The 25,466-nt window shown below is 39.9% G+C and overlaps 5 protein-coding genes across 5 annotated transcripts; 3 read left to right on the top strand and 2 right to left on the bottom strand.

Annotated features, from left to right (window-relative positions):
* The first annotated feature begins 991 nt into the window (after positions 1-991).
* On the top strand, positions 992-1,480 carry LOC122659001 (calcium-binding allergen Ole e 8-like). Its single transcript, XM_043854165.1, has one exon. It carries the CDS (start codon positions 992-994, stop codon positions 1,478-1,480), a length of 489 nt encoding a protein of 162 aa, XP_043710100.1.
* Positions 1,481-6,708: 5,228 nt separating this feature from the next.
* On the top strand, positions 6,709-7,398 carry LOC122659002 (cytochrome b561 and DOMON domain-containing protein At3g25290-like). The gene has a single exon (XM_043854167.1). It carries the CDS (start codon positions 6,709-6,711, stop codon positions 7,396-7,398), a length of 690 nt encoding a protein of 229 aa, XP_043710102.1.
* Positions 7,399-10,184: 2,786 nt separating this feature from the next.
* On the bottom strand, positions 10,185-10,701 carry LOC122660361 (mediator of RNA polymerase II transcription subunit 32-like). The gene has a single exon (XM_043855631.1). It carries the CDS (start codon positions 10,679-10,681, stop codon positions 10,217-10,219), a length of 465 nt encoding a protein of 154 aa, XP_043711566.1. The 5' UTR covers positions 10,682-10,701; the 3' UTR covers positions 10,185-10,216.
* A 6,549-nt stretch (positions 10,702-17,250) lies between these two features.
* LOC122659003 (cytochrome b561 and DOMON domain-containing protein At3g25290-like) lies at positions 17,251-17,932 on the top strand. Its single transcript, XM_043854168.1, has one exon. The coding sequence runs from the start codon at positions 17,261-17,263 to the stop codon at positions 17,930-17,932; it is 672 nt and encodes a 223-aa protein (XP_043710103.1). The 5' UTR covers positions 17,251-17,260.
* A 2,330-nt stretch (positions 17,933-20,262) lies between these two features.
* LOC122660362 (mediator of RNA polymerase II transcription subunit 32-like) lies at positions 20,263-25,227 on the bottom strand. Its single transcript, XM_043855632.1, has 3 exons — positions 25,021-25,227; positions 24,346-24,799; positions 20,263-20,334 (listed from the first exon to the last, which is right to left on the bottom strand). The coding sequence occupies exon 2, from the start codon at positions 24,782-24,784 to the stop codon at positions 24,347-24,349; it is 438 nt and encodes a 145-aa protein (XP_043711567.1). The 5' UTR covers positions 24,785-24,799; positions 25,021-25,227; the 3' UTR covers positions 20,263-20,334; position 24,346.
* Positions 25,228-25,466: the final 239 nt, after the last annotated feature.

Here is a 25,466-nt window from a genome sequence, read left to right on the forward strand (position 1 = left end):
CATTTTTAGGTATCCAAAGAGATGGATGGCGTTCCGCCAAACAACTTTCCTTTGCTTCCTCACTAATGTTGATGGTAAATACTGGATGGGTGGTTCATCTATCGTGTTGTGTCTCAACTCTCGATTCTCAACTCTAAACTCTCAACTCTTGACTTGCACAATCTTTAAAACTCAAAAGAATGACTCTCTAGGTTGTTATTTTTTTTTTTTGGGGGTAATTTACACATACCACCCCTGAGGTTTGACGAAAGGATATTTTCACCCCCTAACTGCGTACCCCCCTGAGGTTTGCAAACGGTAACAAATAACCCCATTCCTTTAGTTCATGATTAACACTGTTAAAAATTAGACTTGAACTGACGGAAAAAAAACAAAAACACCTGCAACTCATCTTCCCCAATCGATTTTGGGGAAGATGAGTACCTAACCATCCCTAAGCACTTCTCCATCATAAAATTCTAGTTTTATTGCAAAACCATACAAGAGGGATCTTAAATCTGAAATATCAAGCACAAGCGCAGGTATTCTCCACAGCCAAAAGTTCTTCATCAGCGATCCTGAAGAGTGCTACCAAGTACTGCAAGATTGGTTTTGGAATCGAATGCTTTGGGGGTTTTCATATAAAGCGTTTTTATACATCTTCTTGTTCTTCGGAGGGGCTCTGACTTGACATTCGTGTTTTGAGAATATTTTCTTTTTCTGTAATTCTTTATTTTCATACCCTTTTTTACCTAATTTGTTCTAAGAGAGATTTTTCAAGAAAGGGGGTCGATTGATTTGCAAGTTCGACATGCCATCAGCTATAGAATCAGCAGGAGCTCTCTGGACATGATTTTAACACTACCATGGGCAACACAGCAACCACCATCAGGGCCTGCCCATATTTCAAATAGAGTCTTCTTTCTCTCTCTCTCTCTCTCTCTCTCTCTCACGCGCGCACCTTCGAAACCACATCAGAATACGAATCAAAGGCATTAGAAACTAATTCTCCATGACTTTTGAAAGCTGTAGTCTCAAATCTTCAATTTATCTGGAAGATATGGAAGAGCTTGAAAGGGTATTCAATCGATTTGATGCACATGGTGACGGAAAAATCTCGTCCACGGAGCTTGGCAACGTTCTCAATACCCTAGGCTCTGAAAGTTCTCGGGAGGTGATTCACCGCATGATGAGAGAGATCAACATCGACGAAGATGGCTACATCGATCTCAAAGAATTTGCCTATTTCCACCGTGGAAGTTCCATCAGTGATGCAGACGCCGGTAATGGGATGAAAGAGCTGAAAGATGCATTTGATATGTATGATAAGGATCAGAACCGGTTGATATCAGTAAATGAACTTCATATGGTGTTGAAGAGCTTGGGGGAGAAGTGTACCATCCAAGACTGCTCCAAGATGATCACCTCTGTCGATGCCACAGGCGATGGAAACGTTAATTTTGAAGAATTCAAGACGATGATGACAAAAGGCAAGGCTTAGGCTCACATTTCTGCAACTCATCTTCCCCAAAATCGATTAGGGAAGATGAGTTGTAGGGACTTTTTTTCTTGGGGAAGGGTTTCGGTTGCAGCAGTCCTAGGCGACAGCAAATCTGGAATTTCAGAGCTGTCTGAAACAGATCTCTCAGAGATCTTGGATTCCATGGTGTTCCCTACAAGGATACCTGCAACTCATCCTCCCCGGCAATCTTAATCGACTTCTGCTTGAATTGAGCAGTGGACGGCGAGGGTATTGGTAGTTTGTTCCATACCTGCAACTCATCTTCCCCAAAATCGATTGGGGACGATGAGTTGCAGGTGTTTTTTTTTTTTTTTCCTTCTAAAGGCAATTCCGTTAGTTCAAGTCTAATTTTTAACAGTGTTAGTATTGAACTGACGGAATGGGCTTATTTGTTACCGTTTGCAAACCTCAGGGGGGTACGCAGAATTTTCCAGAACTGGGAGGTGAAAATATCCTTTCGTCAAACCTCAGGGGTGGTATGTGTAAATTACCCTTTTTTTTTTTTGGCAACATCCCTAGGTTGTTAATCAATTTTAGATTTTACCCTATGTTTGGATGGGGAAAAAAAAAACATAATAAGACAAAAATTATAATAACAATTAACACATATGATTGATTTATGTGTTTATCTCTTATGTCAAATTCAAAAAAAAAAAAATTTGAAGTTTTTCTTTTCTTTTCTTTACGTAGCATCCAAATTAATGGATCCAGGAACAGCGAGTTATGGTAATTATTATGTACTTAATTGTAAAAAAGATGAATGGATCCGTTAATCAGTGTGTGGCCATTTTTGGTTTTTAATTTACGCTCTTCTCAAGTCTCTATTTGCTTCTTTTTTTTAAAATGAAAATCTCTATTTTTCTATTGAAAAATATAATAAAAAGAAAAACACATACATCATCCGTGGCCACGGACTTTAATCCACTGCTGTACTCATCGTGCAGCGTTGCAGGTGCCATGTGTGCATAGCGAGCCCCACATGACATGCATGGCACCTGCAGCACCGCACAATGAGTACAGCAGCGCTGCAGTTACAGCAACGGATAAAAATCCTGTGGCCACGGCATTTACTTTTGGCCTTAGTTGCCCGCTTATGGCCTTATGGGCAATGGAAGCTACCTCCACATACTTCTTAGTAATGGGACCTAGCTTTCCTCCAGCCATGGTGGGAGCTGGAGGATCCAGCCCAGCCAAAACAGGGGGGTTTGGTCATTTCATAGGGTGGAGGCCCCTATGAAATGACTAAACTCCCCGTCCCATCGGGGTTGGAGGAGGGCCAAATTGTCCTTCTTTGTGCCTTGAATGAGCCAATCCACGACCTGCGCACTAACAATCCATCTAAATCATCTAAGGTTGTCCATGCTTGTTCCTTAGCTCATTGGAACCCTTAACATTGCGTTTGATTGCGTAAATTTCTGGATGCCTGCATTGATTCAGATGTAACATCAATAGATGAGAGTATCTTTAGATTTGAAATTCTGTTAGAATAACTATTTGGTTACCTTGATTCTGAAACCTGAATCTACGTAAAAAACTGAAGCGGCAATGGCCATTTGCAAGAGTGACGTTCAGTTTACTACAGAATCCGATGAGGTTTGGAGAAATATCAATGGGGATGGAATTAGGGCCATTGCTAGAGCAAATTGCATTTGCTAACACAACAACTTGGCAAAGATTTTCAGATCACTCGATACTTTTCTATTTCCTTCTCAGGTATTGTTGTGCAGCCATGGAAGTGGGTCTCACCTGACGTAGAATTGCATTTACAGAGTATCTAGGAAAGAAAAAGAAAAATAAATACGAAAATACCAATTCAAATTCAAATTGCAGGAATCTCCCACACTGATGAATGATTCAATAATGCGTAGAAATGAGAAAATAGGAAAGATTTCAATTGGCAGGGCTTGTTCTTGCAGGAAGGGATTTAGAAATCAGAAAGAGAAATGGGTTTTATGTAACATATGAGTTTGATTTTGGGAAGAAAGTGGGAAAGAGAGTATTCGGTTAGTGGATTAGAAAGTGGAGAATAAAAAAAGGGAAATGGAGATGAGAGGTTTTTCGAGAAAGGCTCTGGAAGTCAAGTGGCAATGGCGATTTGTAGAGGAGCGCCGGCAATATTGCGGGTACTTGAAGCAGCAATGGCGGTTTTTCGATGGAACTCCGCGATTTGGTCTCCCCTCTCTCGATAATATGTGAATCTCAAGAAACGAAAAAACATGAATCTCTAGATTTTACCTCATGAGGTAAAATCTTGAGATTCAGCCTTTTAGGCTAAAATATTGAATCTTAAAATTTGGTGAATCTCAATATGTAAATCCGTTTTTCCAACCAAATGGTTAAAAAAATTGAGATTCATGCGTCCACAGATGCAACACCCACAGATTAACGCAGCAAACGCAATGAAGTAATCCCTGCATCTCCGATTTCTATGGCAACCCTGCAAAACCATAATAATGTCTCCCAAAACATATAGGATTAATTGATAGAAAAGTACCCGTCTTAAGGAATGGAAGGCAAAGACTATTGTTTCAGTAAGTTGAGAGGTTGGTGGTGCACCACCAAATGTGGTGGATGGAGGGGCAACTCCGGAGATGGTTGGCAACAGTGAAAATTTCAAAATTCAAATTTAAAATCCAAGTCAAGTTCAGGAGAACTAAATATTATGCTTCTCCTCCCCCCCCCCATGAGTCTGGAGTGACCTCTGAGTGTAAAATGAACCTGTGGTTGATAGTTCATTAGTCGCTTCTTCAGAGGAAATTTCAGAGTCTATGGCAAGTAATGTCATCGTAGATCCAATCGAGGAATCTCTTTTCCTTCGTATCCTTGCTTGGCAGCCTTCTTCTTCAGCCTGCCTTATAAATGACTCTAAAGATTCCTCAAAGTGCCCTCAAAAAGTTGATGATTTTTTATGGCTATTACGTCTATACTGGATGGAATCACCACTTAAGATTTACCTCCTACTACCTTCATTCTAAGGAATGAGAAATTTAATTTGTGGTAACCATATGGTCCTTGTATTTTATTCTCTTTTGCCTTGTCCAAGGCTTTTGTGGTGCCTTTTATTTTCTCGTGGATTTTTTACAATTACCCCCCCCCCCCAAATCTTTACTATCTACTATTACCCCCCAAAAAACTTTCAAACAATTGTTACCCCCCCCCCCCACTGATGCATACTAACCACTAACTGACCCCCACCGTTACAAAAATGGGGGTTAGTCGTGACAGTGTGCCCTTGTTATGAATTTTTTAGGATCAAAATGCCCTTTTGGGGTGGTAATTGTAAAAAAAAAAAAAAAACCACCCCATCACCTTCCCTCCTCTTTCTTCTCCTTCTTCTTCTTCCTCCACTGCAACCCCAAACCTTTTGAGGAAAGTTTTATCCCCTAGGAAAGACAATTTTTCTGTTGCTGACAAGGTTAATGGCAATATTCTCTTCGAACTCAAGGTTAAGCACTTGAGTTTTCGTGGTCGTCGTGTTCTTCTTGACTCCAATGGCAATCCCCTGCTCTCTATACGAAAAAAGGTTCAACTCAAGTAAGGTTTGGGGTGCAGAGGAAGAAGGGTGGCGCAATGACCACCCAAAATTGTAGGGGAAGATTATGCACTTAAAAATCGTTTAGGAACAATCAACAACAGGCCAACAGATTAGAAAAATAGAAAAAGAAAAATTCTATAACTGAACCTGGCGGAAGTTACAGGTAAGGCTTCAATTGAAGGTCATTAACTCTGCAGAGGAGAAATTTGAGATTAAAAATACCAGAGCATGAATCACCCAAAAGCGTACAATCTTCGCTCCAAATTTCAGGAAGAACAGAAAAGGACTGTTAGAGTTTGGTTTAGATATGCTTAGTTGTAGGTACCACCCAGAACAGAATGTCGACAGTAACAAACGAGGAAAATAGAAAAATGAAGAGCAATTAAGATGAATGGAAGAAAAAATTATTGAAGGAGAGATTAACCCGCGCTCATCTTTCTTCAACCAATTCAGCCTTGCTCCCTATTTTTTTATTCTCGGCTTCATCTGGAAGCTTTCTCTTGTGCCCTAGCTTTTCAAGGAAAAATCACCAATGCTTCCATTCAAGGCAAGGAAAAATCGCCAGAGCTTGATGACGATTTAAAGGTGTAGGACACAAAACCATTCAAAATAGATGACGATAGAAAAGCAAAAACCCCAATAAGATTAAGAAGTGCAAGGAGCTGCAATTAGAAGGTGAAAACAAACAAGAAAGCTTCCATCAGAAATTGAGGGCAAATGGGGAAAGGGATTTTTGTGTTTCTTTCCGAGTGAAAAACTGAAGAGAAATAAGTTTCAGAAACAAAGTAAAGGATTTTTGGGTTTCTTTCCACCTTGGGATGATGAAGGTGGTGGTGGTGGAGGTGGCGGTGCAGGCGGGTGGAAGGGAAGATTTTTCATTTTGGCTTTCTTGCATTTCTGGGCTTCTTGAAGAATCAAGAAATGAAGGGCAAAATAAAAAAGCAAAGGGGGTTGGTGAGAAAAAACAGAGGATGGGGTTGTGGCAATGGTGTTCTGACAAAGAAGAAAGAGGAGGAGGTGGTGGTGGTGGTGATGGCGGCGGTGGTGGGGTTGGTGGTCCATTTTTTTTTTTTATTTTGGTGAATTGATGGGGTGGGGTTTTTTTACAATTACCACTCCAAAGGGCATTTTGGTCCTAAAAAATCCATGACAAGGGCACACTATCACAACTAACCCCCACCGTTACGGAAATATAACGGTGGGTATCAGTTAGTGGTTAGTATGCATCAGTGAGGGGGGGGTAACAGTTTGAAAATTTTGGGGGAGGGGATAATAGTAGATAGTAAAGATTTTGGGGTGGTAATTGTTAAAAACCCTTTTCTCGCCAATTTGACTCGTCTCCGTCTCCAGTCTATTAATTTTGTAAAATGACATACCCAATACATGAGACTCCGGCCACTGTGTTTGTTTATTTGTTCTTAGATTCCTGTGTGGATGTGGGGATCCACGGGGTCAGGGATAATAAAGTCCTTATACCCCGGGAAAATTTATCCCCCGTGCTTGGCACAGAACTATTCTGTTAAGACACAATTAGTTGCTGAGAATTAACTACTCTCCGCTAAATTTAGGAAACTTCCAATACAAATAGCGGAACTCGGGACTAAGATCTAAGAAGCGTGTGTTTTCCTTACTTCCTTAATTTCAATCTATCCCAAACACTCCCTCCCCATTAATGGCGTCTCTGTATTCCTCTCGGCTTTCTATGATTCTAGTATTTTCAATCCTGCTTCTTCTGCAAATCCACCATTCGCATTCCCTTACCTGCACATCCCAGAAGTTCACAGGAAACAGAGTTTACGACCAATGCAATGATCTTCCCGAATTGAGTTCTTACCTGCATTGGACTTACGATTCGAAGAATTCGTCTCTGATGATAGCGTTCGTGGCTCCAGCGAAAAGCGATGGATGGGTTGCTTGGGCGATCAATCCCAAGAAACCAGCGATGATCGGATCTCAGGCGTTGATCGCTTACCAGGTCGACGGGAATATGACGGTGAAGACCTTCGATGTGACCTCTTACAAGATCGCACCTTCGAAGATCGCTTATGAAGTATCGGACATGGAAGCAGAGAACTCTGATGAGACAATGACAATCTTCGCTACCATAGCATTACCCACCACCATGACCACGATTAACCAGGTTTGGCAGGTCGGTAGCACCGTCGTGGACGGGATTCCGGCAGCCCATGCGATGGGGAAGGAGAATTTGAACTCTAAAGGGACCCTTGATTTGACGTCGAAAACACAGAACACCTCCTCCAACTCCTCTTCCCAGACTGGAGGAGTTTCCTCTACGCTTAGAAACATAAATGGGATTTCAATTTTTTCGATTTTTGCTGGAATTTGGATTCTTTTTGCGTGATTTCTTATCGACCGTGAGGTGGGAAGATGATTTCTCTGTTTTTTTTTTTTTTTTCTTCCCATCATTGTGTGTTCCTGAAAGTGAAGTTTCAAACAATGTTGTTGCCATGTGAGCCGGAAAATGACTTCTCTTTGTCATCATTTTAGTTCTTATTGTTTTTTGGATCTGTCTTCTGAAGTTTTAAATATGTAAAACTGCTTCTCTAACGGGCTCCAACCGATGCATGGTTTTAGTGAACGGTATCGGTATCCTACAAACTCGATACGATACCGATATGATATCGGCTTAGATGGATTGTATGGACAAACTTACACTTGAATCTCCTCAAAAATAAATTTTTTGACCATTTTATCCCTTGTCCAAACCGTGCTATCAATACGGTATTGGCATGGTATCGATATCGGTGACTAGTAAAACCGGTACATATCACCCGATACGAGTGATACGATACTGATACTTAGAACCATGAACCGATAACATGGATAGAGGTATCGGTAACAGATCGATCGGATCAAGTCAATATTCATCGAGGTCGATATCGATACTTGGTCGGATCGGATATCCATATCGGATCAAGGATAAAATTATTAAAAAAAAAATCATTTTTTTTTTAAATAAAAGAAAAATTGACAGTTTAAGACTAAGGCCAGCCAAATCAGTAGTGTTGTCGCTTTATGGATATCAATATCTATATCTCAATCCTTGACCGATGATTAAGGAAGAATCTTCGAATTCTGAAATAAAATAAAATAATAAAAGGATCCGAAAAATAATGCGAAAGAAAAGAATGTTTTGATTCTTTCCGTTTGGATATTAAGAAGAAAAAAAACACAATGAGATAAAAATAATGATAATACTATTTTAAAATCGATTTGAATCATTCTGAAATTGACAAACCGTTTATTAAATGATTTGATGTTGATGTCCTTGGGTGTGTTCTCATTGGCCCTCGCACTGGTGTATGCGCTACATGATCAGACAAAAAAATTCTTGTCCTATAATTATAGATTTTATGTAAAAGCATATGGGAGCCTATACACTAGCACGGGCCAATGGGAACATGCTTGGAAGCCTCAACGGGACCGTCCCACCCCTTTGTGACTACGTGTAGGGACACATTACTTTTCAAGATTTTTTTTCCATAATATATATTACATAGAGAGATTATATATGATATAAAGGGAAAAAGAAGGTTGCGAAGCTTAGTGGTGCTTGCGTAGGTGAAATGACCACCATCTCGTGCAATTAAAAATCTCAGCTTTGTTAAATGCCCTTGCATGCGTTGTCATTGGCCTGTATGTTGTTGCTGAGACTACACAACCTAGCAACGATCTCCCTCCCTAATATAAATTACATAGTTTATAATATACAAATAAACATTCGGGTGCGAGAGAATATATAATGTAAATTACATAATTTATAATATAAGTGTATATACAATATAAACGGTGAGGGATCGTTGCTAAGTTGCATGGCCCCTACACCCAAACATAGGGATCGAGGATGAAATGACCACCCCACCCCATGGGTCTTCCCCTGTTGGACGCCTGTGTGCAAATTTCCATTGGCCTCTACCGACCTGGTAACCTTCTTTTTCCCTAATATAAATTGTAGAATTTATAAAATACAAACATAACATGTCAAGAGAGTGAATAAAACCATCGAGGTAGCCGACAAAAGAGGATCCATAGGCTTACACGAAGTTTCCTACATCAGAGTTCGTTCAAAGCCTTGCTAGGTGAAATGGCTATTAAATCATACAAACAAACCTGTGCATTCTTGAATAAACAGATGCAAAGGGAAACACAACAATATCTTCAATTTAGTTGAGCAGGGATCAAGGTATCAGAATAGGATAATTGTTGTAACCAAAGTGGTGAATTGAAAGTTGTAGCCTTCTTTTGATTGTCCTTTCTCTTGTACGTTCTTAAGAGCAAAGTTTTTAAATAGAGTAAAAAAATTCTTAAATTTCTTTTTATATAATAATTCTTAAAATAGTTTGAAATGACTTACCACCATTATATCATTCTCACAAGCTGAAATTTTCTTATATATTTTCAAATAAACATGTAAAATGACAAAATTTTGCCGTAAATAATTAAAGTATATTATCTAAAATAATTAAAAGAACAGAAAAGTAAACATTTCATTTTCACCAAATTTGGTTATCAATAAGATTTTCTCATCAAAATATCAAAATTTGGATCCTCTATTGCCGAGCTGCCCGGCAGGATCATGCTGCCCTGACACAGTGCTGTGCGTAATGTCCGCCTTACCCCTGCCCAAACGTCTTACCCGAGTGGAGGTAAGGCGATAATTGCATGCAGCCCCATGTTTGAGCAGCACGGTCCTACCGGACAGCTCGACAATAGAGGATTGTTCACCAATTACAACTACCCTTTTTAAAAAAGACAGTATCCAATGCATGAGTCATGATTTACGTAGCCTTACTTCCACTTCACAGAGAGTCATAATTTACGCAGCTCTACCCCCACTTCACGGAGGGATTGTTTCCGAAACTCAAACCCGCAATAAATGAAAAATGTATACAATAGCTTTGTCAGACTAGTTCAATTGAGGAAGACAAATCTAAAACAAAATTCCATGAGGATACCAAATGCAGTTTGACTTTAAAATTTATAAACCATGTTCCCGGACATAACAAAGGATACAAAAGCTAGGAATTTAAAAAAATATATAAAAAATGAAGCATTTCTTGAATTCTCTTAAGCTTACATGAATTGCTGGAGATAGGAAAGCTTATATTATATTAAGATAGCCAAGAAACTGAATCAAGGGAACATTTACATATAAATACTTATTGTGGAGCTTCTTCTGAGAATGTGGTGTCAAATGGAACACTAGAATGAGAATGAGCTGCAGCACTGGTATTTCCAGAACCAAGACCAGTACTGGTACCCTGCCCAGTCTTCCCTGCCACTGCCCCAGTGGTCTCATCCACCAGCCATTCTGTACATATCCTTTGCTTCTCAAATTCCACAAACTTCTCTGCTTGATCACAAACTACTCTAAACAATTCCCATCTCTGCTTAAAGTTCTCTAGGGCAGCATCTGTTGTTACTGTTTTCTGGCCACCAGAAGCTTCATTGGCTTCATTGGCTTCAAGTACACCAGCTGCAGCAGCAACAAACTCCTGATATGCTTTGGCTAAAGCATCTGTAGTGCTATCCATCAGATGACAAGCAACCTGCTTATAAAGGCAAATTACAAGATTGAGGGTCAATGGCCATGCTATGTTCCTCCCCACAAATCCAAGTGTCATTAGTCTTGTATTTTGTGGTAAAATCAGTAAATCACACACATATTTCTCAATAACCTTAATATTGAACAACACTAACAAAAATAAGGTTTCCTTAAGATGGAACTTTTAGATATCAATCTTTGGGATGAAACCCCGATTGTAAATCATACAATTTTTTTTTTTGGGTAATGATTGTAAATCATACAATGAAACCCAAAACACGATGTAATGAAACACATAAAAGATATTGGGTGTACCTTACATCTTTAGTGTGTCGATGATGAATATCAAGAAACCTCAAGATATTCCAACAATAACAACTTTGATCCGAGTCTTCTACAACCTTCTGTCAGTCCTTGTTTCTGTTCTTTGTGGGAGGGAAAGAGGAATGTGAACATAGAATGCAGGAACCCAAGACAATAGTCTTTAAAATTTTGTTTCAACCCTAGTTCAGTTCCACATTGAATAGGATTGGCCTATCTCTTTGAGTAACGGACCAAATCGGTTAAATTATGTGGATTCCCACCAAACTATTAACACTGTAATTAATTAAACCCACTTTATTAATCGAGTGGACTCGAGAACCCGGACCGTGTCGGTATGGTCCAACCTGGTTCGTCCTGGGTTTGGTTAAGGTGTATCGGCTCGGTCTAACATTTTTTGTTCGACCAAAATTAATTCCTTTATCCACGGCAGGCGATCAGCCACTTCGTCGCTTGGAATCCCATTACTAGCCATCGAAGACAGACTGTCTACCCACGATTTGGCTCCAAAATTCCCACGCCGGTTGGAGACCATCATAATACTATTGCTGGATTAGATTAAGTTTCGAGCCTATAAGGGCATGCATGATAACACTTCTTTTTCTGAGCCCCAATTCTATTCCCAAAATTAACTTTTTGACTTCTATTACTGGGCCAAAAATTTTTGATAAAAAAAAGGTGTTTGGTATTGCATCATAAATTCTATTTCTAGGTCAAAAAAGAAATAGAAATGTGTTTGTTATGTCCAGTAATTTCTATTTTTGAAACTTCGATAAATTTTTAAAAATACTATTGAATACCAAAAAATTTGGAGGAGGTTGTGGTAGTGGTGGTGGAGGAGGTGGTGGTCGAGGTAGTGGTGTAGGTGGAGGTGGAGGTGGTGGTGTTGGTCGTAGCGGTAGTGGTGGTGGTGGAGGTTGTGGTGTTGCTGGTGGCAGTAGTGGTGAGGAGTTATTGGCGTGAAGGTGGTGGTGGTGGTGGAGGAGGTGGTGCTGGTGGAGATGGTGCAGGTGATGGTGGTGGTGGTGGTAGCGGCGGCGGCGACGGCGACAATGGTGGTGACATTGGTGGTGGCAGTGGTGGTGGAGGAGGATGTGGTGGTGGTGGTGAAGGTGGTAGTGGCGATGGTGGCAATGGCGGTGGTGGTAGTGGTGTTGGCGGTGGAGTCTGGAGGAGATGAGAGTCACGGAGATAGGTCAAACACCCCTACCTCTTTACTTCTCCATTTTATTTCCAGAATATAGATGTTTCAAATTGGAGCCTTTTTTTTTTGTCTATTTCCTAATTACTTTTTTTTTTTTTGTCCTGGTTCATTCCTTTTTTGGTAGAAAGTCTTGGTTCATTCCCAAGAACAAAAAAATGAACAAGTGTTAACAAACATATTGCTAGTATTCTTTTCCCCCAGGAACATAAAACAGAGAAATAGAAAAACAAAAGTATTATCATGCAGGCCCTAATAGGGTTATCCCATTCTAGTTCTAATTGGGACATAATTTTAACAAAAATAGGAAGTTAAGAAGAGGAAATCTTCGCTACTTAATTTCATTAAAAAGGGAAATTGAGAATTAGCCACTCTTCGCTACAATCCAAGATTTTCCAAGAATCTTCCCCCTATAAATCTCCAACCTTGGCAGGAATCACTACTAATCTCAAAATCTTAGATTCAATCTCATCCTGAAATACACCAAAAACTAGCATAAGAAAAAGGTCTGCAAAAATCCAACATTGATCCTTTTTTACCCCAAAATAATTTGGAGTAATTAGGGGAATATTCCCCTGATTCCCCAAAAACTTGAAAAGAGAACCCTAAACAGGGTTCCGCCTCAAAAGGAATTGGCTACTGTGGCTAAATTAAGTAATCACTGGCAACCCAAAATTGTCTACGAATGACGGCGAGTCACTGACAACCAAAAGGCCATCTTCAAACGCTTTGGACATGCGTCGGACAACCCTGAATCGTATCACAGATTAGGAAGAAAGTTGCCTTTTTTTTTTTGTTAAACAAATCAATTATACAACTATGGAAATTGATGGTAACTAAAACACAACATTGATTCTAGTTCTCTATGGTAGGCTTTGATACAAACTGTTAGATATCAATCTTTGGGATGAAACCCCGATCGTAAACTATACATTGAAACCCAGAACACGATGTAATGAAAACACAAAAAAGTAATTGGGCATACCTTACACCTTTCGTTTGTTGATGATGGATATTCAAGACACCTCAAGATACTCAACGATAACAACTTTGATCTGAGTCTTCTACAACCTTTTACTATTCCTTGTTTCTCTTTTTTATGAAAGGAAGAAAGGAATATTGAACATAGGTTACAGGAACTCAAGATCATAGTATTTATAATACTATCCCAACCCTAGTTCACTTGCACAATGAATAGGATTGGTCTATCTTTTTGAGTAATGGATCAAATCAGTTCAAGTATATCTAATATTGTAATTAATTAAGCCCATTTTATTGAAAATTCTAATAGGATCATCATTTTGGGTTGACCAGTAATTTAATTTTAAGATATCATACACCTGTGAAATTCTGTGTTACCGTGTACATGTTATGGAACCTCCATACAATCTCAGTGTACTGGTGGGTGTTGATGATGGATGACACTGTTGCATAGCCAACATAATGTCTATTTGTACTTGAGTTGAAATGGTCAAACCCTTGCGATATCATATACAACATTTTCTGAACCAACTGGATCACAAAAACTTTGCTTCAGCTCCACCTCCAATTCTTACACGTTCTAATTCCTTCCAATTCCTCACATAATAGCGTAAATGACCATCTATCTATTGTCTGAGCATACTACCCAAGGTGGAGTAGGGTGATCATTTCAGCTCGTGAGGGATTAGAGGGAATAGAAGGGGCGTCAGAATTAGAAAAGATAAAAATTCGCTCTAGGAAGTACCCAAGTAGGCACAAACAAGGCTGAAACATAACTTGGAGAAAGGTACAAAATTTAGAAAACTCAAATACCCTAACAATGCTTTTCATGTTAAAGCATAAAACCAGTTCACTTACATTGGAAATAAGTTTCAGTTCAGAAACAATTTCAATAGATTCAACCATTAGAATAACAAGTTATAGATGATATGATTATCTTTACCCAAAAAACAAAAACAAAAAAAAAAAAGAAGATAATATGATTATAGAAGTATATAATGACTAACTTAAGAGGGTGGGTCTTGGTGCAATGGTAAAGGTTGTTCCATTGTGATTAAGTTGTCAGGGGTTCGAGTTTGGAAATAGTCTTTTTGCCAAAACAAGGGTAAGACTGCATACATTGTAACTAAGGATGTCAAAATCAAAATAAAACGAATCGAATCATTTAATAAAGGGAAAATTATGCACCACCCCTTGACGTTTGCCTATATTTTAAAACACACCCACTAACTACTTTAATATCAACCGTTACTCATTTTTAAATGTTGTTAACTTTTAAATTTTTTTATCAAAATACCCTTTACATTAAATCATAAAAAACTTAACCTAAATCATTTCTTACCGTTGGACTTCAACACCAGCCCGGCATCAACCGATGAAGCTCTATAGTGCTTGATGGTGAGCTCAGCTTGGAGGTAGAGAATGCCATTGATAAAGAACAGGCTGTCTTCAGCCATGAAGGATGTCCATGGTACAACAAACAGGTTCCGGTATCCAACTGCCTCCCCTCCTGTGAAAAGTATATGCTCATGTTATTAACGGGCTGGTGAGATTGGAGTATCATGTGCAAGCGGTGGAGTTTGTGTTGAACATTCTAGGGAGGGATAAGGCGTTGGATGCTCAGAAATTTAGCCATCAAATAGAATAACTCTAGTTTCTTTCTTGAAGCTTTGTGGATTCTTTGAAACTAGGAGTTCTTTGAAATGCAGAGCTGAGTTTGAGAATGTGACGACTATTGGGAAGCACTTGTCTTCTATTTTAATTTTATCATTGATCCTAGTCTTTGATGTCTCTGCTTATGGTTTTTCTTTGAACCTAGTCATGCTGTAATCTGTTTCATTCCTTTTGTTCTTTTAGGGAAAATATTTTTGTCTTGGATGCATTAGTATTTAACATAAGCAACTTCGAGTTTTGGCTCTGCAACAATGGAAGAGCAAGTTTTCAGGAAAAGGGACTTTGCTCGCTTGGGATCCGAAGCTAGTCTTTTGAACTCCTTTCACAAATTGAGGTCTATATATCACTTGTTTGATGAAGAGATGCAGTAGATTTATAACAGAGTAGTCTTTTTGGAATCAATTATTTGTTATCCGAAATTTTTGAAACGAATTCGAGAACAATTGGCTCTCGCAGTGGGCGCTCTAGTTAGATTCAACAAAGACGTGATAGTGTCCAACAGTCCAAGCCCTCATTTCCATGGCTTCGAATTCTTCGACCCAAGTCCTCTGTTCCCTAATTAAATCAATCAAAAGTCCCCCCGTCGACGAAATAGAATCCAACGGAGAAATCTCCCAAATCATCAACTTCCTGAGTGCCAAAGACTCGTCGCTCCGAATCGCAGCCATGGATTGTATCCTTGACATCGCCTATTTTGGGAAGAAAGAAGCAATAGAAGCGATGCTGGAGGAGGGTCTGATCAATAAACTGGTGGAGTTGCAGGGGTCAGAACTGGGGGGCGATTTGATGGAGATGGGTCGATTCAACAAGAATGAGAACAGTGAGTTCTGTGCTGGAGGTATTGAAATGGAATCCAATGCGAAGAAAGAGAGCAAAGAAAGGAGATTTATGGAGAATCATCCATTTGCGAGCTGTGTTGCGAGGTTTGCGGTGCACCTATGTATGTGCTTTGATACTCCTCCGTAGGCTTTGCACTTGCCGCAAATTCATAGTCAACTGCAAAGCTCACAGATCCCTTCTCCTGCATCCCCAAAAATAGCCCAAAGCAGTGGAACGAGCTTGCCTGGTCCATATTACAATGAGCTAACAGGAAGAATCCCAGCCCACCAAGGTGAAATGCCTGTGAATAAACCCTCCCTGATGGAAACAGGTTTGCGCACTCCACCCTTTTCAAGTCCAAGTACACCACGCAGGCAGCTCAAAATCCACTACCTTAACTGGACGGTACTTATAAGCTCTCTCCACAAAAATGCCGGCGGCTGGCAAATGGGGCGTCAACTATACTGGCCAGAATGAGGACGATGGTCGTCGGGGTCTGACAGAGCTTCGTCGATTGACGCCGGTCTGCTTTGGTCTCTTCTGCAGAAGAAGATAGCTTGCCTTGGATGTTCGTGGGCTGAGTGTGAGGAAGAAGAAGGGTTTGTAGGTATTTTAATTGAAAGGGTAGATTAGGTACTTCACCCATTAAGAAGGGTAGATTTGTCATTTAAAAAATATTAAGTTGCTGACATCACCATTTAACATCTCTTAAGTAACAGTAGGGGATCTGTGTGTAATTAATTAATTTGATAAAGCAGGGGAGATGATTGATATTATAATAGTTAGTGGGTGTGCTTTAAAATATAGGCAAACAACAGGGGGTGACATTGATAATTTTCCTTTAATAAATGGTTTGATTATGATTTCAAAATTGAGCCTCTTATTAAAAGGTTTAAATGAATCAGACTGTTTTAACACTCTTAGATGTATATAAATGTGTCAAAATCAAACAAATTTGTTTACTGAAACCGAACGGAACGGTCTAAATTGAAATTGTGAAACCGTTTATTATTTAATTAAACGGTTTAACCAAAATCGAACCTTTCTAACCGAAACTGAATCATCTGACACCCTTAATTATGTCTTACCAAAAACAAAGGGACAACCTTAATTATGACCCTCTCCAGACCTCGCCAAGTCTCGTGCAATGCACTGGGTACACCAATATATCCCAAGAAGATCTTGCCCAGCATCTTGCTCGGCCTACACATACAGCGTCGAACACAATGAGGCATGAAAAAACCACCTCACCTTTGCTTGGGCAAGGCGCTCGAGCAGGAGTGAGATGGTCTTTTCACGTCTCACTATGTCTAGCACTACATGTGCAGACCGGGCAGGGTCCTGGCCAGTAGCCGAATCCACCAATGCCCTTCGTTAATGACTACCTTAAAAATTAAAAAAGATTTGAATTACCAATAATAAAAAATGGAAGGAAACAATTCAAATCAAGATTTGAATATTCACAGATCCCAACAAGATGCAAAGAAGATAAAAAATTGATTTGGGAAAAAGATATGGTGAGCTGTGATTGATTATCTCTTTTCTTTGTACATACACTTTCCTTGCCATCATCCCCCTTATTCTCCTCTACTCTTTAAAAGGAGAGAATCGTGTGATTTTTCTTATACCGTAATGGCGTCTTCTAATTCGTCTCTGCTTCCTATGATTTTTGTATTTTCAATCCTGCTTCTGCAAATCCATCATTCACATTCCCTCAACTGCTCATCTCAGAAATTTACAGGAAACAGACTTTATGACCAGTGTAATGATCTTCCCCAACTGAGCTCTTACTTGCACTGGACCTACGATTCGTCAAATTCGTCGCTGAAGATAGCGTTCGTGGCTCCTCCAGCGAAAAGCGATGGATGGGTTTCTTGGGCGATCAATCCTAAGGCGCCGGCGATGATCGGATCCCAGGCGTTGATCGCTTACAAGGTGGACGGGAAGATGACGGTGAAGACCTTCAATGTGAGCTCTAACAAGATCGCACCTTCGAAGATCGCTTATGAAGTATCGGACATGGAAGCAGAGAACTCTAATGAAACAATGACAATCTTCGCTACCATAGCATTACCCACCACCATGACCAAGATTAACCAAGTTTGGCAGGTCGGTAGCGCCGTCGTGAATGGGACTCCGGCCGCCCACGCGATGCAGACGGAGAATTTGAAATCTACGGGAACCCTTGATTTGTCGATGAAAGCGCAGAACACCTCCTCCAACACCTCTTCCAACACCTCTTCCCATTCTGGAGGAGTCTCCTCAACGCTTAGAAACATAAATGGGATTTCAATTTTCTCGATTTTTTCTGGGTTTTGGTTTCTTTTTGGTTGATTTCGGATCGACTGTGATGCGCAAAGTTGACTTCTCTTTGTTATCATTTTAATTCTGTAAAACTGCATCTCTAGCAACCGCATCCACATTTCAATCTCTTATTAGATTCATCTTCTTGATCCGTTCCTGCTTTTCAAGTGAAAGAAAAGAATAGTCTAGAAACGGAAAAACAAAGCTCCAGCATCCAACCGATGATTAAGGGAGATTGTCTGAAATCTGAAGAGGAGACTCTTTTCTTTTCATTTCTTTTTTTCCCATGATGTATGTCTCACTCATCATTCATTATCGTTTACCGAGTAGTGAGTATAATAGTGTATGCATTCATTGGCCCTAGTGAGGCTGCGCTGGTGCATGTGCTATGCACTCAGACAACAACAGTCTCTTGCCCTGTAAGTATAGATAATAGAGAAAAAGTTTTTGTCAGAGTGTGGCCTCCGTCACAAGACCCATGAGTTTATCGCTCTCCTCCCCATGTGAAAAGACACCTCTACCCCTTGTTTTAAGGAGAGAGAGAGATAGACACATGGGAGTGCTAGCGTAGGCCACACTCCCGTACAGAAAACTACTTCCCTAGATAATAATATGTAAAAGCATATCTGTTTCAGAGAGAGAGAGTATAATATAGGGAGAAAGTTCTCTGTCTAGGAGTGTGGCCTACGTCAGCACTCCCATGAGTCTATCTCTCTCCTCCCCCATATGAAAAGGGAGCTCTAACCTCTTGTTTTAAGGAAGAGAGAGATAGACACATGGGAGTGCTGGCATAGGCCACACTCCCGGACAGAAAACTGCTTCCCTATAATATAATAGGGTTGTTGTTCTCTGTGTCGTAGCGTAGGCTGCGCCCAGGCACATGGGGGTGGGCGCAATGACCACTCTGCCTCCTGCACAGGCTACCTATGTGCCTGGACGCAGCCTGCGCTGCAGCACAAAGAACATTCTCCCAGTATAATATATGAGAGATGATTCCTTGAAAGAGGCCAATGGAAACATGCATGAAAGCGTCATCAGCATGGGATTTTTAGCCTTTTATGAGGGTATGGGGCAGTCATTTTTGCGCTCCTGGGACCACATTGCCTTTTAGGGTTCTTTTTCCCATAATATAAATTACATTTGTTGTTGAGAGAGATTGTATATAATATAAAGAGAAAAAGAAGGTTGTTAGATTGAGTTGCGTTTGCGTCAGTGAAATGACCACCTCGCCCCGTGTAAAAAAAAAATTTGAACATTGTCAGATGCCTTTGCATGCACTCTCATTGGCTTAGGTGTTGAGACTAGTAGGGAGCAGCGATCCTCCTCCCTAATATAAATTACTTGTTTTTATAATATACAAATAAACATTTGGATGAGAGAATATATAATATAAGTTAAATAATGGGAAAAAGATCTCTCTACTTGATGGTGTTTCCTACGCCACCAAGTATGGGTCGTTGAGTACGTAGGGAGTAGAAGGGTCATCTCATGGTGCCTTGTGAGAGGGCGTAGCCGCGTAGGAAACACCACCAAGTAGAGATCTTTTCCCCATAAATAATATACATAGTGTGTATATATAATAATATAAAGAGTGGGGATCATTGTCAAGTCTTGTGGCCCCTACGTCTACACACAAGGAGAGTGAAATGACCATCCCACCCTCCTGATCTCGCCCTGTATGTGCGCTCCCATTGGCCCGCTCTGATGCAGGGGCCACATAACCTTAGCGATCTTCTTTTTGTTTGTGTATGGCGCACGATTCCTACACCTAGACACAAACCATGCGAAATAACTCTCTGCTACTAGCATTCATTCAACAATCACCTAATTAAATATTGAATTTCTCCAGAATGCTCAAATTTGAAACATAGCACTCACTACCGAATCCATTTCTTGGAAAACCCTCCTGTATGCCAGTTTAGGGAATCCGAGAAGAGCGGGCATTGGGGGTGTCCATGCTAGTGTAGCAGAAGCGACAACAATCAGGAAAGCTCTCAATATTCTCTTATACGAGGTTTGGATAAGGTCTTCATCAAAAGCGACAATCTCTTGCTCATAAAATTCTATCAAGGAATATCCAAACCATTCCATGGCGAATCGATCGCTTCAAGGATAGCTAGCGCATGTCCATTATAGCCACACTTGAGGGAAGGAAACTTTGTAGCCAATGCACTCATAGGGGTTGGGGCAACCCATCAATCTGATCTCTTCTCAGAGTTATCTTTTCCTTCTTTTGTAACTTCTTGGTTATTTGCGGACTACTGTAATATTTTGTTCCATTAAGGATATGATTAAAGTTTCTGTTTACCGTTTACCAAAAAAAAAAAAAGTTTCTATATACCATAAAAAAAAGAGGCATTTCCAAAATCAGAGTTTATTCAAAGCTTTGCTAGGTAAAATGGCTATTAAATCATACAAACCTGTGAATTCTTGAATAAACACGGATTCAGATCTTCTACGGTTTAAGGGGTAGCGCCATAGCGGCCACGAATTTAGCTCGTCTCTAGGGAGGTGTGCGCCTAGGGTGCTGCCAGGGGACATCCAACGGTTGAGCTGTGCTGCACACATCTCGGAGTACACCTAGGGATATGTGTGGCACAGTCCAACGGCTGGCAGTGCCCTAGGCATTTCTTGCTCCTTGGAGACAATCCTGATCCAGCGGCCACCTTCTGGCCCTGAAATATGAGCATGACAAGTGTAAAGTCAATGATCCAACGGTCACTTTTAAAAACTTTGAGTTACAACGGTTTAAGTGTATGACAAACCACCCGGATCGATCTGTGTTTATCAAGCCGGACCGATCTACAACTAAAACAAAAGAAACGATTTGGAGCCACTGTCCCATTTTCAAAATCTCAAAACCCTAAGCTTTCTCTTCGTCCTCCTCGTTCAAACCCACCCCCATCGTCTTCCTCCTCTGGTCTGGCGAAGGTCAAAGTTGTGTATGTCAAAGTCGTGTATGTCTCCTCCTCGTCTTCCACTTTGTGAAGAAAACCTGCTAGCGAACCTCGAAGGTCGGATTCAAAAACCCAGAAGAAACCCACCCCCATCGTCTTCCTCCTCTTGCACTCTCTTACCTCCTTTGGTCTGGCGAAGGTCGAAGTCGTATACGTCTCTTCCACGCCTTACACTTTGTGAAGAAACCCTGTTGTCGTACCTCGAATTCAAAATCCCAGATCTGTAAGTTCTCTCTCTCTCTCTCTCTCTCTCTCTCAGCTATAAACTTTCATATTTCTGTCCTTGTTCTGTTTGTCGATGCTAGTTCTTCTATATTGAAGCCTTCTGCATTAAATGGTATGGTGGCATTCCATTGATCAATAACGCAATTTGTAAGTTCTTTTGTTTTAGTTGTAGACCGGTCCGGTTTGGCAAACACATACCGGTCCGGATGGTTTGTCATATACTTAAACCACTGGAACTCAAAGTTTTAAAAGTAACCATTGGATCATGGATTTTACACCTGTCACGCTCATATTTCAGGGCCGGAAGATGGCCACTACGGCCCAGGCTATAGAAGATCTGAATCCTTCTCAAAAACTGTAATTTTTATGGGAAATGGTTTTCCATCGAACATCTACACGCAATCCCATGTGTACCTCTTTCGGCTCCTCAAAACAAGGAGTCATAGGTGTATTTTTGGAATCAAAGGGAGTGCTGGCAGGAACTGGCTCCTGTGCATCCGGCAACCAGGCTGTATGTGCAGCGCCAGACTCAAGGTGGCGCGCTTTGACTGCCTTACCCCTACCCAAGCGCCTTGCCCGAGCAGGGGTAAGGCGGTCAAAGCGTAATGCCTTGAGTTTGGCGCTGCACATGCAGCCCGGATGCATAGGATCTTTTTTAGTGCTGGCAAAGGTACAACAGATGAAAGGTGGAGGCTCGTGCTATTGTAGGGTTAAGGAGGGTAATAATGTACGCCCTGATCCTCTTATTTACGAAGGAGGGTAATAATGTATGCCCTGATTACTATCATTGCCCTACACTTAGCCTATATTTACTAAAACTACCCTATGTTAAACTTCTTTTCTGAATTTACCCTGCTTTTGAACTTTTACATCTCCTTCTACCTTCATTTTTTTACATACCTAGATTACCCTTCCTTTTCACCTAATAACCTACTAATCTATTTAATCTACCATTCTTCTTCTATTTTTTACTATTTTTGTCATTAAAATAGTACAAAAAAAATAAAAAATGAAAGCACCCACCTGCTTATTCTCTCTCCCATTTTTCACTCTATTCGGTTTGTTTTTTTTTTTCAATTTTTTTATTTAATTAATTTTTTAGTGACAAGAAGGTAGAGACAATCCGATGATTGATCTTGTGTCGTTCTATCCCATGGCTGTGAGGTTGAGGAGAGATGAAGATGGTCTTGTAGAGATCAATTGTACTGGAGAGGGAGGGTTGTCTTATGCTTCTGCGAATATGAAAAGGGAGAAGTGACAACTCAAGAATCGCATTGTAGGTTAATAAAAAATTAAAAAAAAAACGAAATGGTAAATTGAATAAAAAGAGAGTCGATCTGTTCCATGGTTTTAGTGCACGGTATCGGAACAGATCTCGGTAACCTGTAAAACCGATACGATACTGATACGGTATCAGCCTAGATCGGCTGTATCAGACAAAATTACCCTTGAATCTCTATAAAAAAATGTTTTTTGACCATTTTACCCCTTGTCCGTACCGTGCTACTAATACAATATCGACATGGTATCGATATCGGTGACTAGCAAATCCGGTAAGCATCCCCCGATAAGGGTGATACGATACCGATACTTAGAACCATGATCTGTTCAAAGAAGAACGATGAGGATGAAATGTTGAATAAAAACGTAATTAAATACAAAAATAGAAGAAAAAACCAAAAAATAAAAAACTGAAAGAAGTAAAAAACACGAGAGAGAAGAAGTGGGTGAGTGCTTTTATTTTTTACCATTTTCATGACAAAAATAGTAAAAAAATAGAACAAGAATGGTAGGTTAAATAGATTAAGGGTGTCAACCAATACTATTTCGGTATTACGGTACGGTACCAAAAATAGGTACCCAATACCGATACCATACTGTACCATTTAAAAATCATATTTTCAATACTGATATTATACTGTTTCAATACGACTTCGATACAATATAAAAATGATATAAAAACGGTACAGAGACGGTTTAGAAAATCACATTTGACATTTCATGCATAATGTATGAGGCTCCCACTATGTCACCATGATCCCATCCCATGCATGACTTGACATGCCATTTGGGACAATTTTCTAGTTAATTGGAAAGTGTGTCAAATGTCATGGTTTACGATATGAAAAAGTAAAAAACTATCTTGTTTTACTCGTTGTTTACCGTATCACACACTCACTTCTAATAATTTTCTTTTATTTTTTTTATTTATTTAAAAGTTGTCTTGTTTAAACAACGAGAGACCCTCATACCTCTTAATTTTCTCCTATTTTTTCTACTTATTTACCAAAAATGCCATTAAAATGAAGAAGCTTTTTATTACTTTAGTTCTTGTTCTTACCCTCCCCAGCACGATATGATTTCAGTACAAATTTGATATAATGGTACAATTTCAATACCTAATACCAATACCGTACCATACCATTATCAATACCATTTGACCATACTATATCATTTTTACAACGATATGATTTAGTACAATTGTACGTGGGCAGTTTCGATTTCGGTTCCAAATTGACACCCCTAAACTATTTAAATACATGAGGGTAGAAGCAGATGTAAAAATTTAAAGGTAGGGTAGTATTAGAAAAGAAGTTTAAAGGAGGATAGTTCTAGTAAATATAGGGTAAGTGTAGGGTATATAGTAATTACCCCATTTACCAATTACAACTAGCCTCCTTGAAAGGTGGGGCTCGTGCTTATTGTAGGGTTAGGTTGGGTCATAATGTACGCAGACCAAGCCTCTATGTTGTTCACCAATTACAACTAGCCTCCTAGGAACTGTTTCAGCACAACTCATACACAAGACCACTCGATCACAATGCAACAATCTTACAGTAGTGCCATGCCAAGGTTCGCCCTCTCAACCCCTTCTTTCTTTGAAAACCACTAATGGATGAAAATGTATACAATTGCCTTGTTACAGTCTTGTAACAGTCTTCTAACAGTAGTCCAAATGAGGAAAACAAAACACAGACAAGCCTACAACAAAATCGAATCATTTATCATACAGTTCCCGCAAAAGTATTCTGCAGAAGGGAAAGAAGTTGGTTCATCCCACGAGGATACCAAATGAAGCCTGACTCTAAAGTTTATAAAACATGTTACCCGATCGTAACAAAGGATACAAGAAGTTACGAAATAAAAAATATACCATTTCTTGAATTCTCTTCAGCTTAAATGAATTGCTGGAGATAGTAAGTCATACATACAAAGACAAACAAGAAACTGAAACAGAGGTAAAATCTACATATACAAAGACTTATTGTGGAGCATCTTCAGAGAATCTGGTGTCAAACGGAACACTAGAATGAGAATGAGATGCAGCACTGGTACTTCCAGAACCATGTTGCAATTCAATAACAAGCCACCGGACAGCTTTACTCATCTGTTCCAACCGTACAGCACTAATAGGTGGAAGACCAGTACTGGTACCCTGGCCTGTCCTCCCTGCAACGGCACCAGTTGCCTCATCCACCAGGCATTCCGAACCAATCCTTTGTTTCACAGATTCCACAAACTCCTCTGCTTGATCACAAGCTACCCTAAACAATTCCCATCGCTGCTTAAAGTTCTCTAAGGCAGCATCTGTTGTTACTGTTTTCTGGCCTCCAGAAGCTTCATTGGCTTCAAGTACACCAGCTGCAGCAGCAACAAACTCCTGATATGCATTGGTTAAAGCATCTACAGTGCTATCCATCGGATGACAAGCAACCTGCTTATGAAGGCAAATTACAAGATTGAGGATCAAAGACAATGCTCCATTCCTCCCCATAAAAACAAATGTCATTAATCTTGTATTTATGTTAAAATCACAAACACAAACACAACACACACACTTGGGTTGAAATGGTCATCGCCTCTCAATATCATACAAAGCATTTTCTAAACCATCTGGCCCCTTAGGTTGATGTTAGATAGAGAGGCCTCCATAACATTCAACAGAAAGGTTGGTAAAAAGAAACTAGTTGGGCTGATTCAGAGGCTACATTGAATTCCTCCCTGCAAACAGAGTTGCAGGATCTCAAAAAACTTTAAATCAGCCCTAGAAACAAAAAAGGCTGAAACATAACTTGGAGAGCAACAAGCCACCTAGCTCGCCTCTATGAAACCTAAGAGTAACTTATTCCTTCAATCCATCACAAACTACATACAAGAATGATTCAAAATAGGTCCCACTTTTAACCATCCCCTACACTTAACAGATACTGTTGCATGTCAAAGTGAAATTGTTTCCTTCAGAATGGCAACCAAAAACAACCTCAACCTCACAAAGGGAAAAAATGAATTTCGAAGTCAAAAACATGGAGATAAATTTTCACAAATAAAAAACCCAAATAACGTTTCAAAAGAGACGTTTAATTCATAAAATGAGGTATTCA

Source organism: Telopea speciosissima, chromosome 4 (assembly GCF_018873765.1).
Source record: "Telopea speciosissima isolate NSW1024214 ecotype Mountain lineage chromosome 4, Tspe_v1, whole genome shotgun sequence".
Lineage (NCBI taxonomy): Eukaryota > Viridiplantae > Streptophyta > Magnoliopsida > Proteales > Proteaceae > Telopea > Telopea speciosissima.

What these genes read in the sequence shown, in the direction of transcription:
- LOC122659001 (XM_043854165.1), top strand. Translation starts at nt 992, where the DNA reads ATGACTTTTGAAAGCTGTAGTCTCAAATCTTCAATTTATCTGGAAGAT.
- LOC122659002 (XM_043854167.1), top strand. Translation starts at nt 6,709, where the DNA reads ATGGCGTCTCTGTATTCCTCTCGGCTTTCTATGATTCTAGTATTTTCA.
- LOC122660361 (XM_043855631.1), bottom strand. Translation starts at nt 10,681, where the DNA reads ATGACACTTGGATTTGTGGGGAGGAACATAGCATGGCCATTGACCCTC.
- LOC122659003 (XM_043854168.1), top strand. Translation starts at nt 17,261, where the DNA reads ATGATTTTTGTATTTTCAATCCTGCTTCTGCAAATCCATCATTCACAT.
- LOC122660362 (XM_043855632.1), bottom strand. Translation starts at nt 24,784, where the DNA reads ATGGATAGCACTGTAGATGCTTTAACCAATGCATATCAGGAGTTTGTT.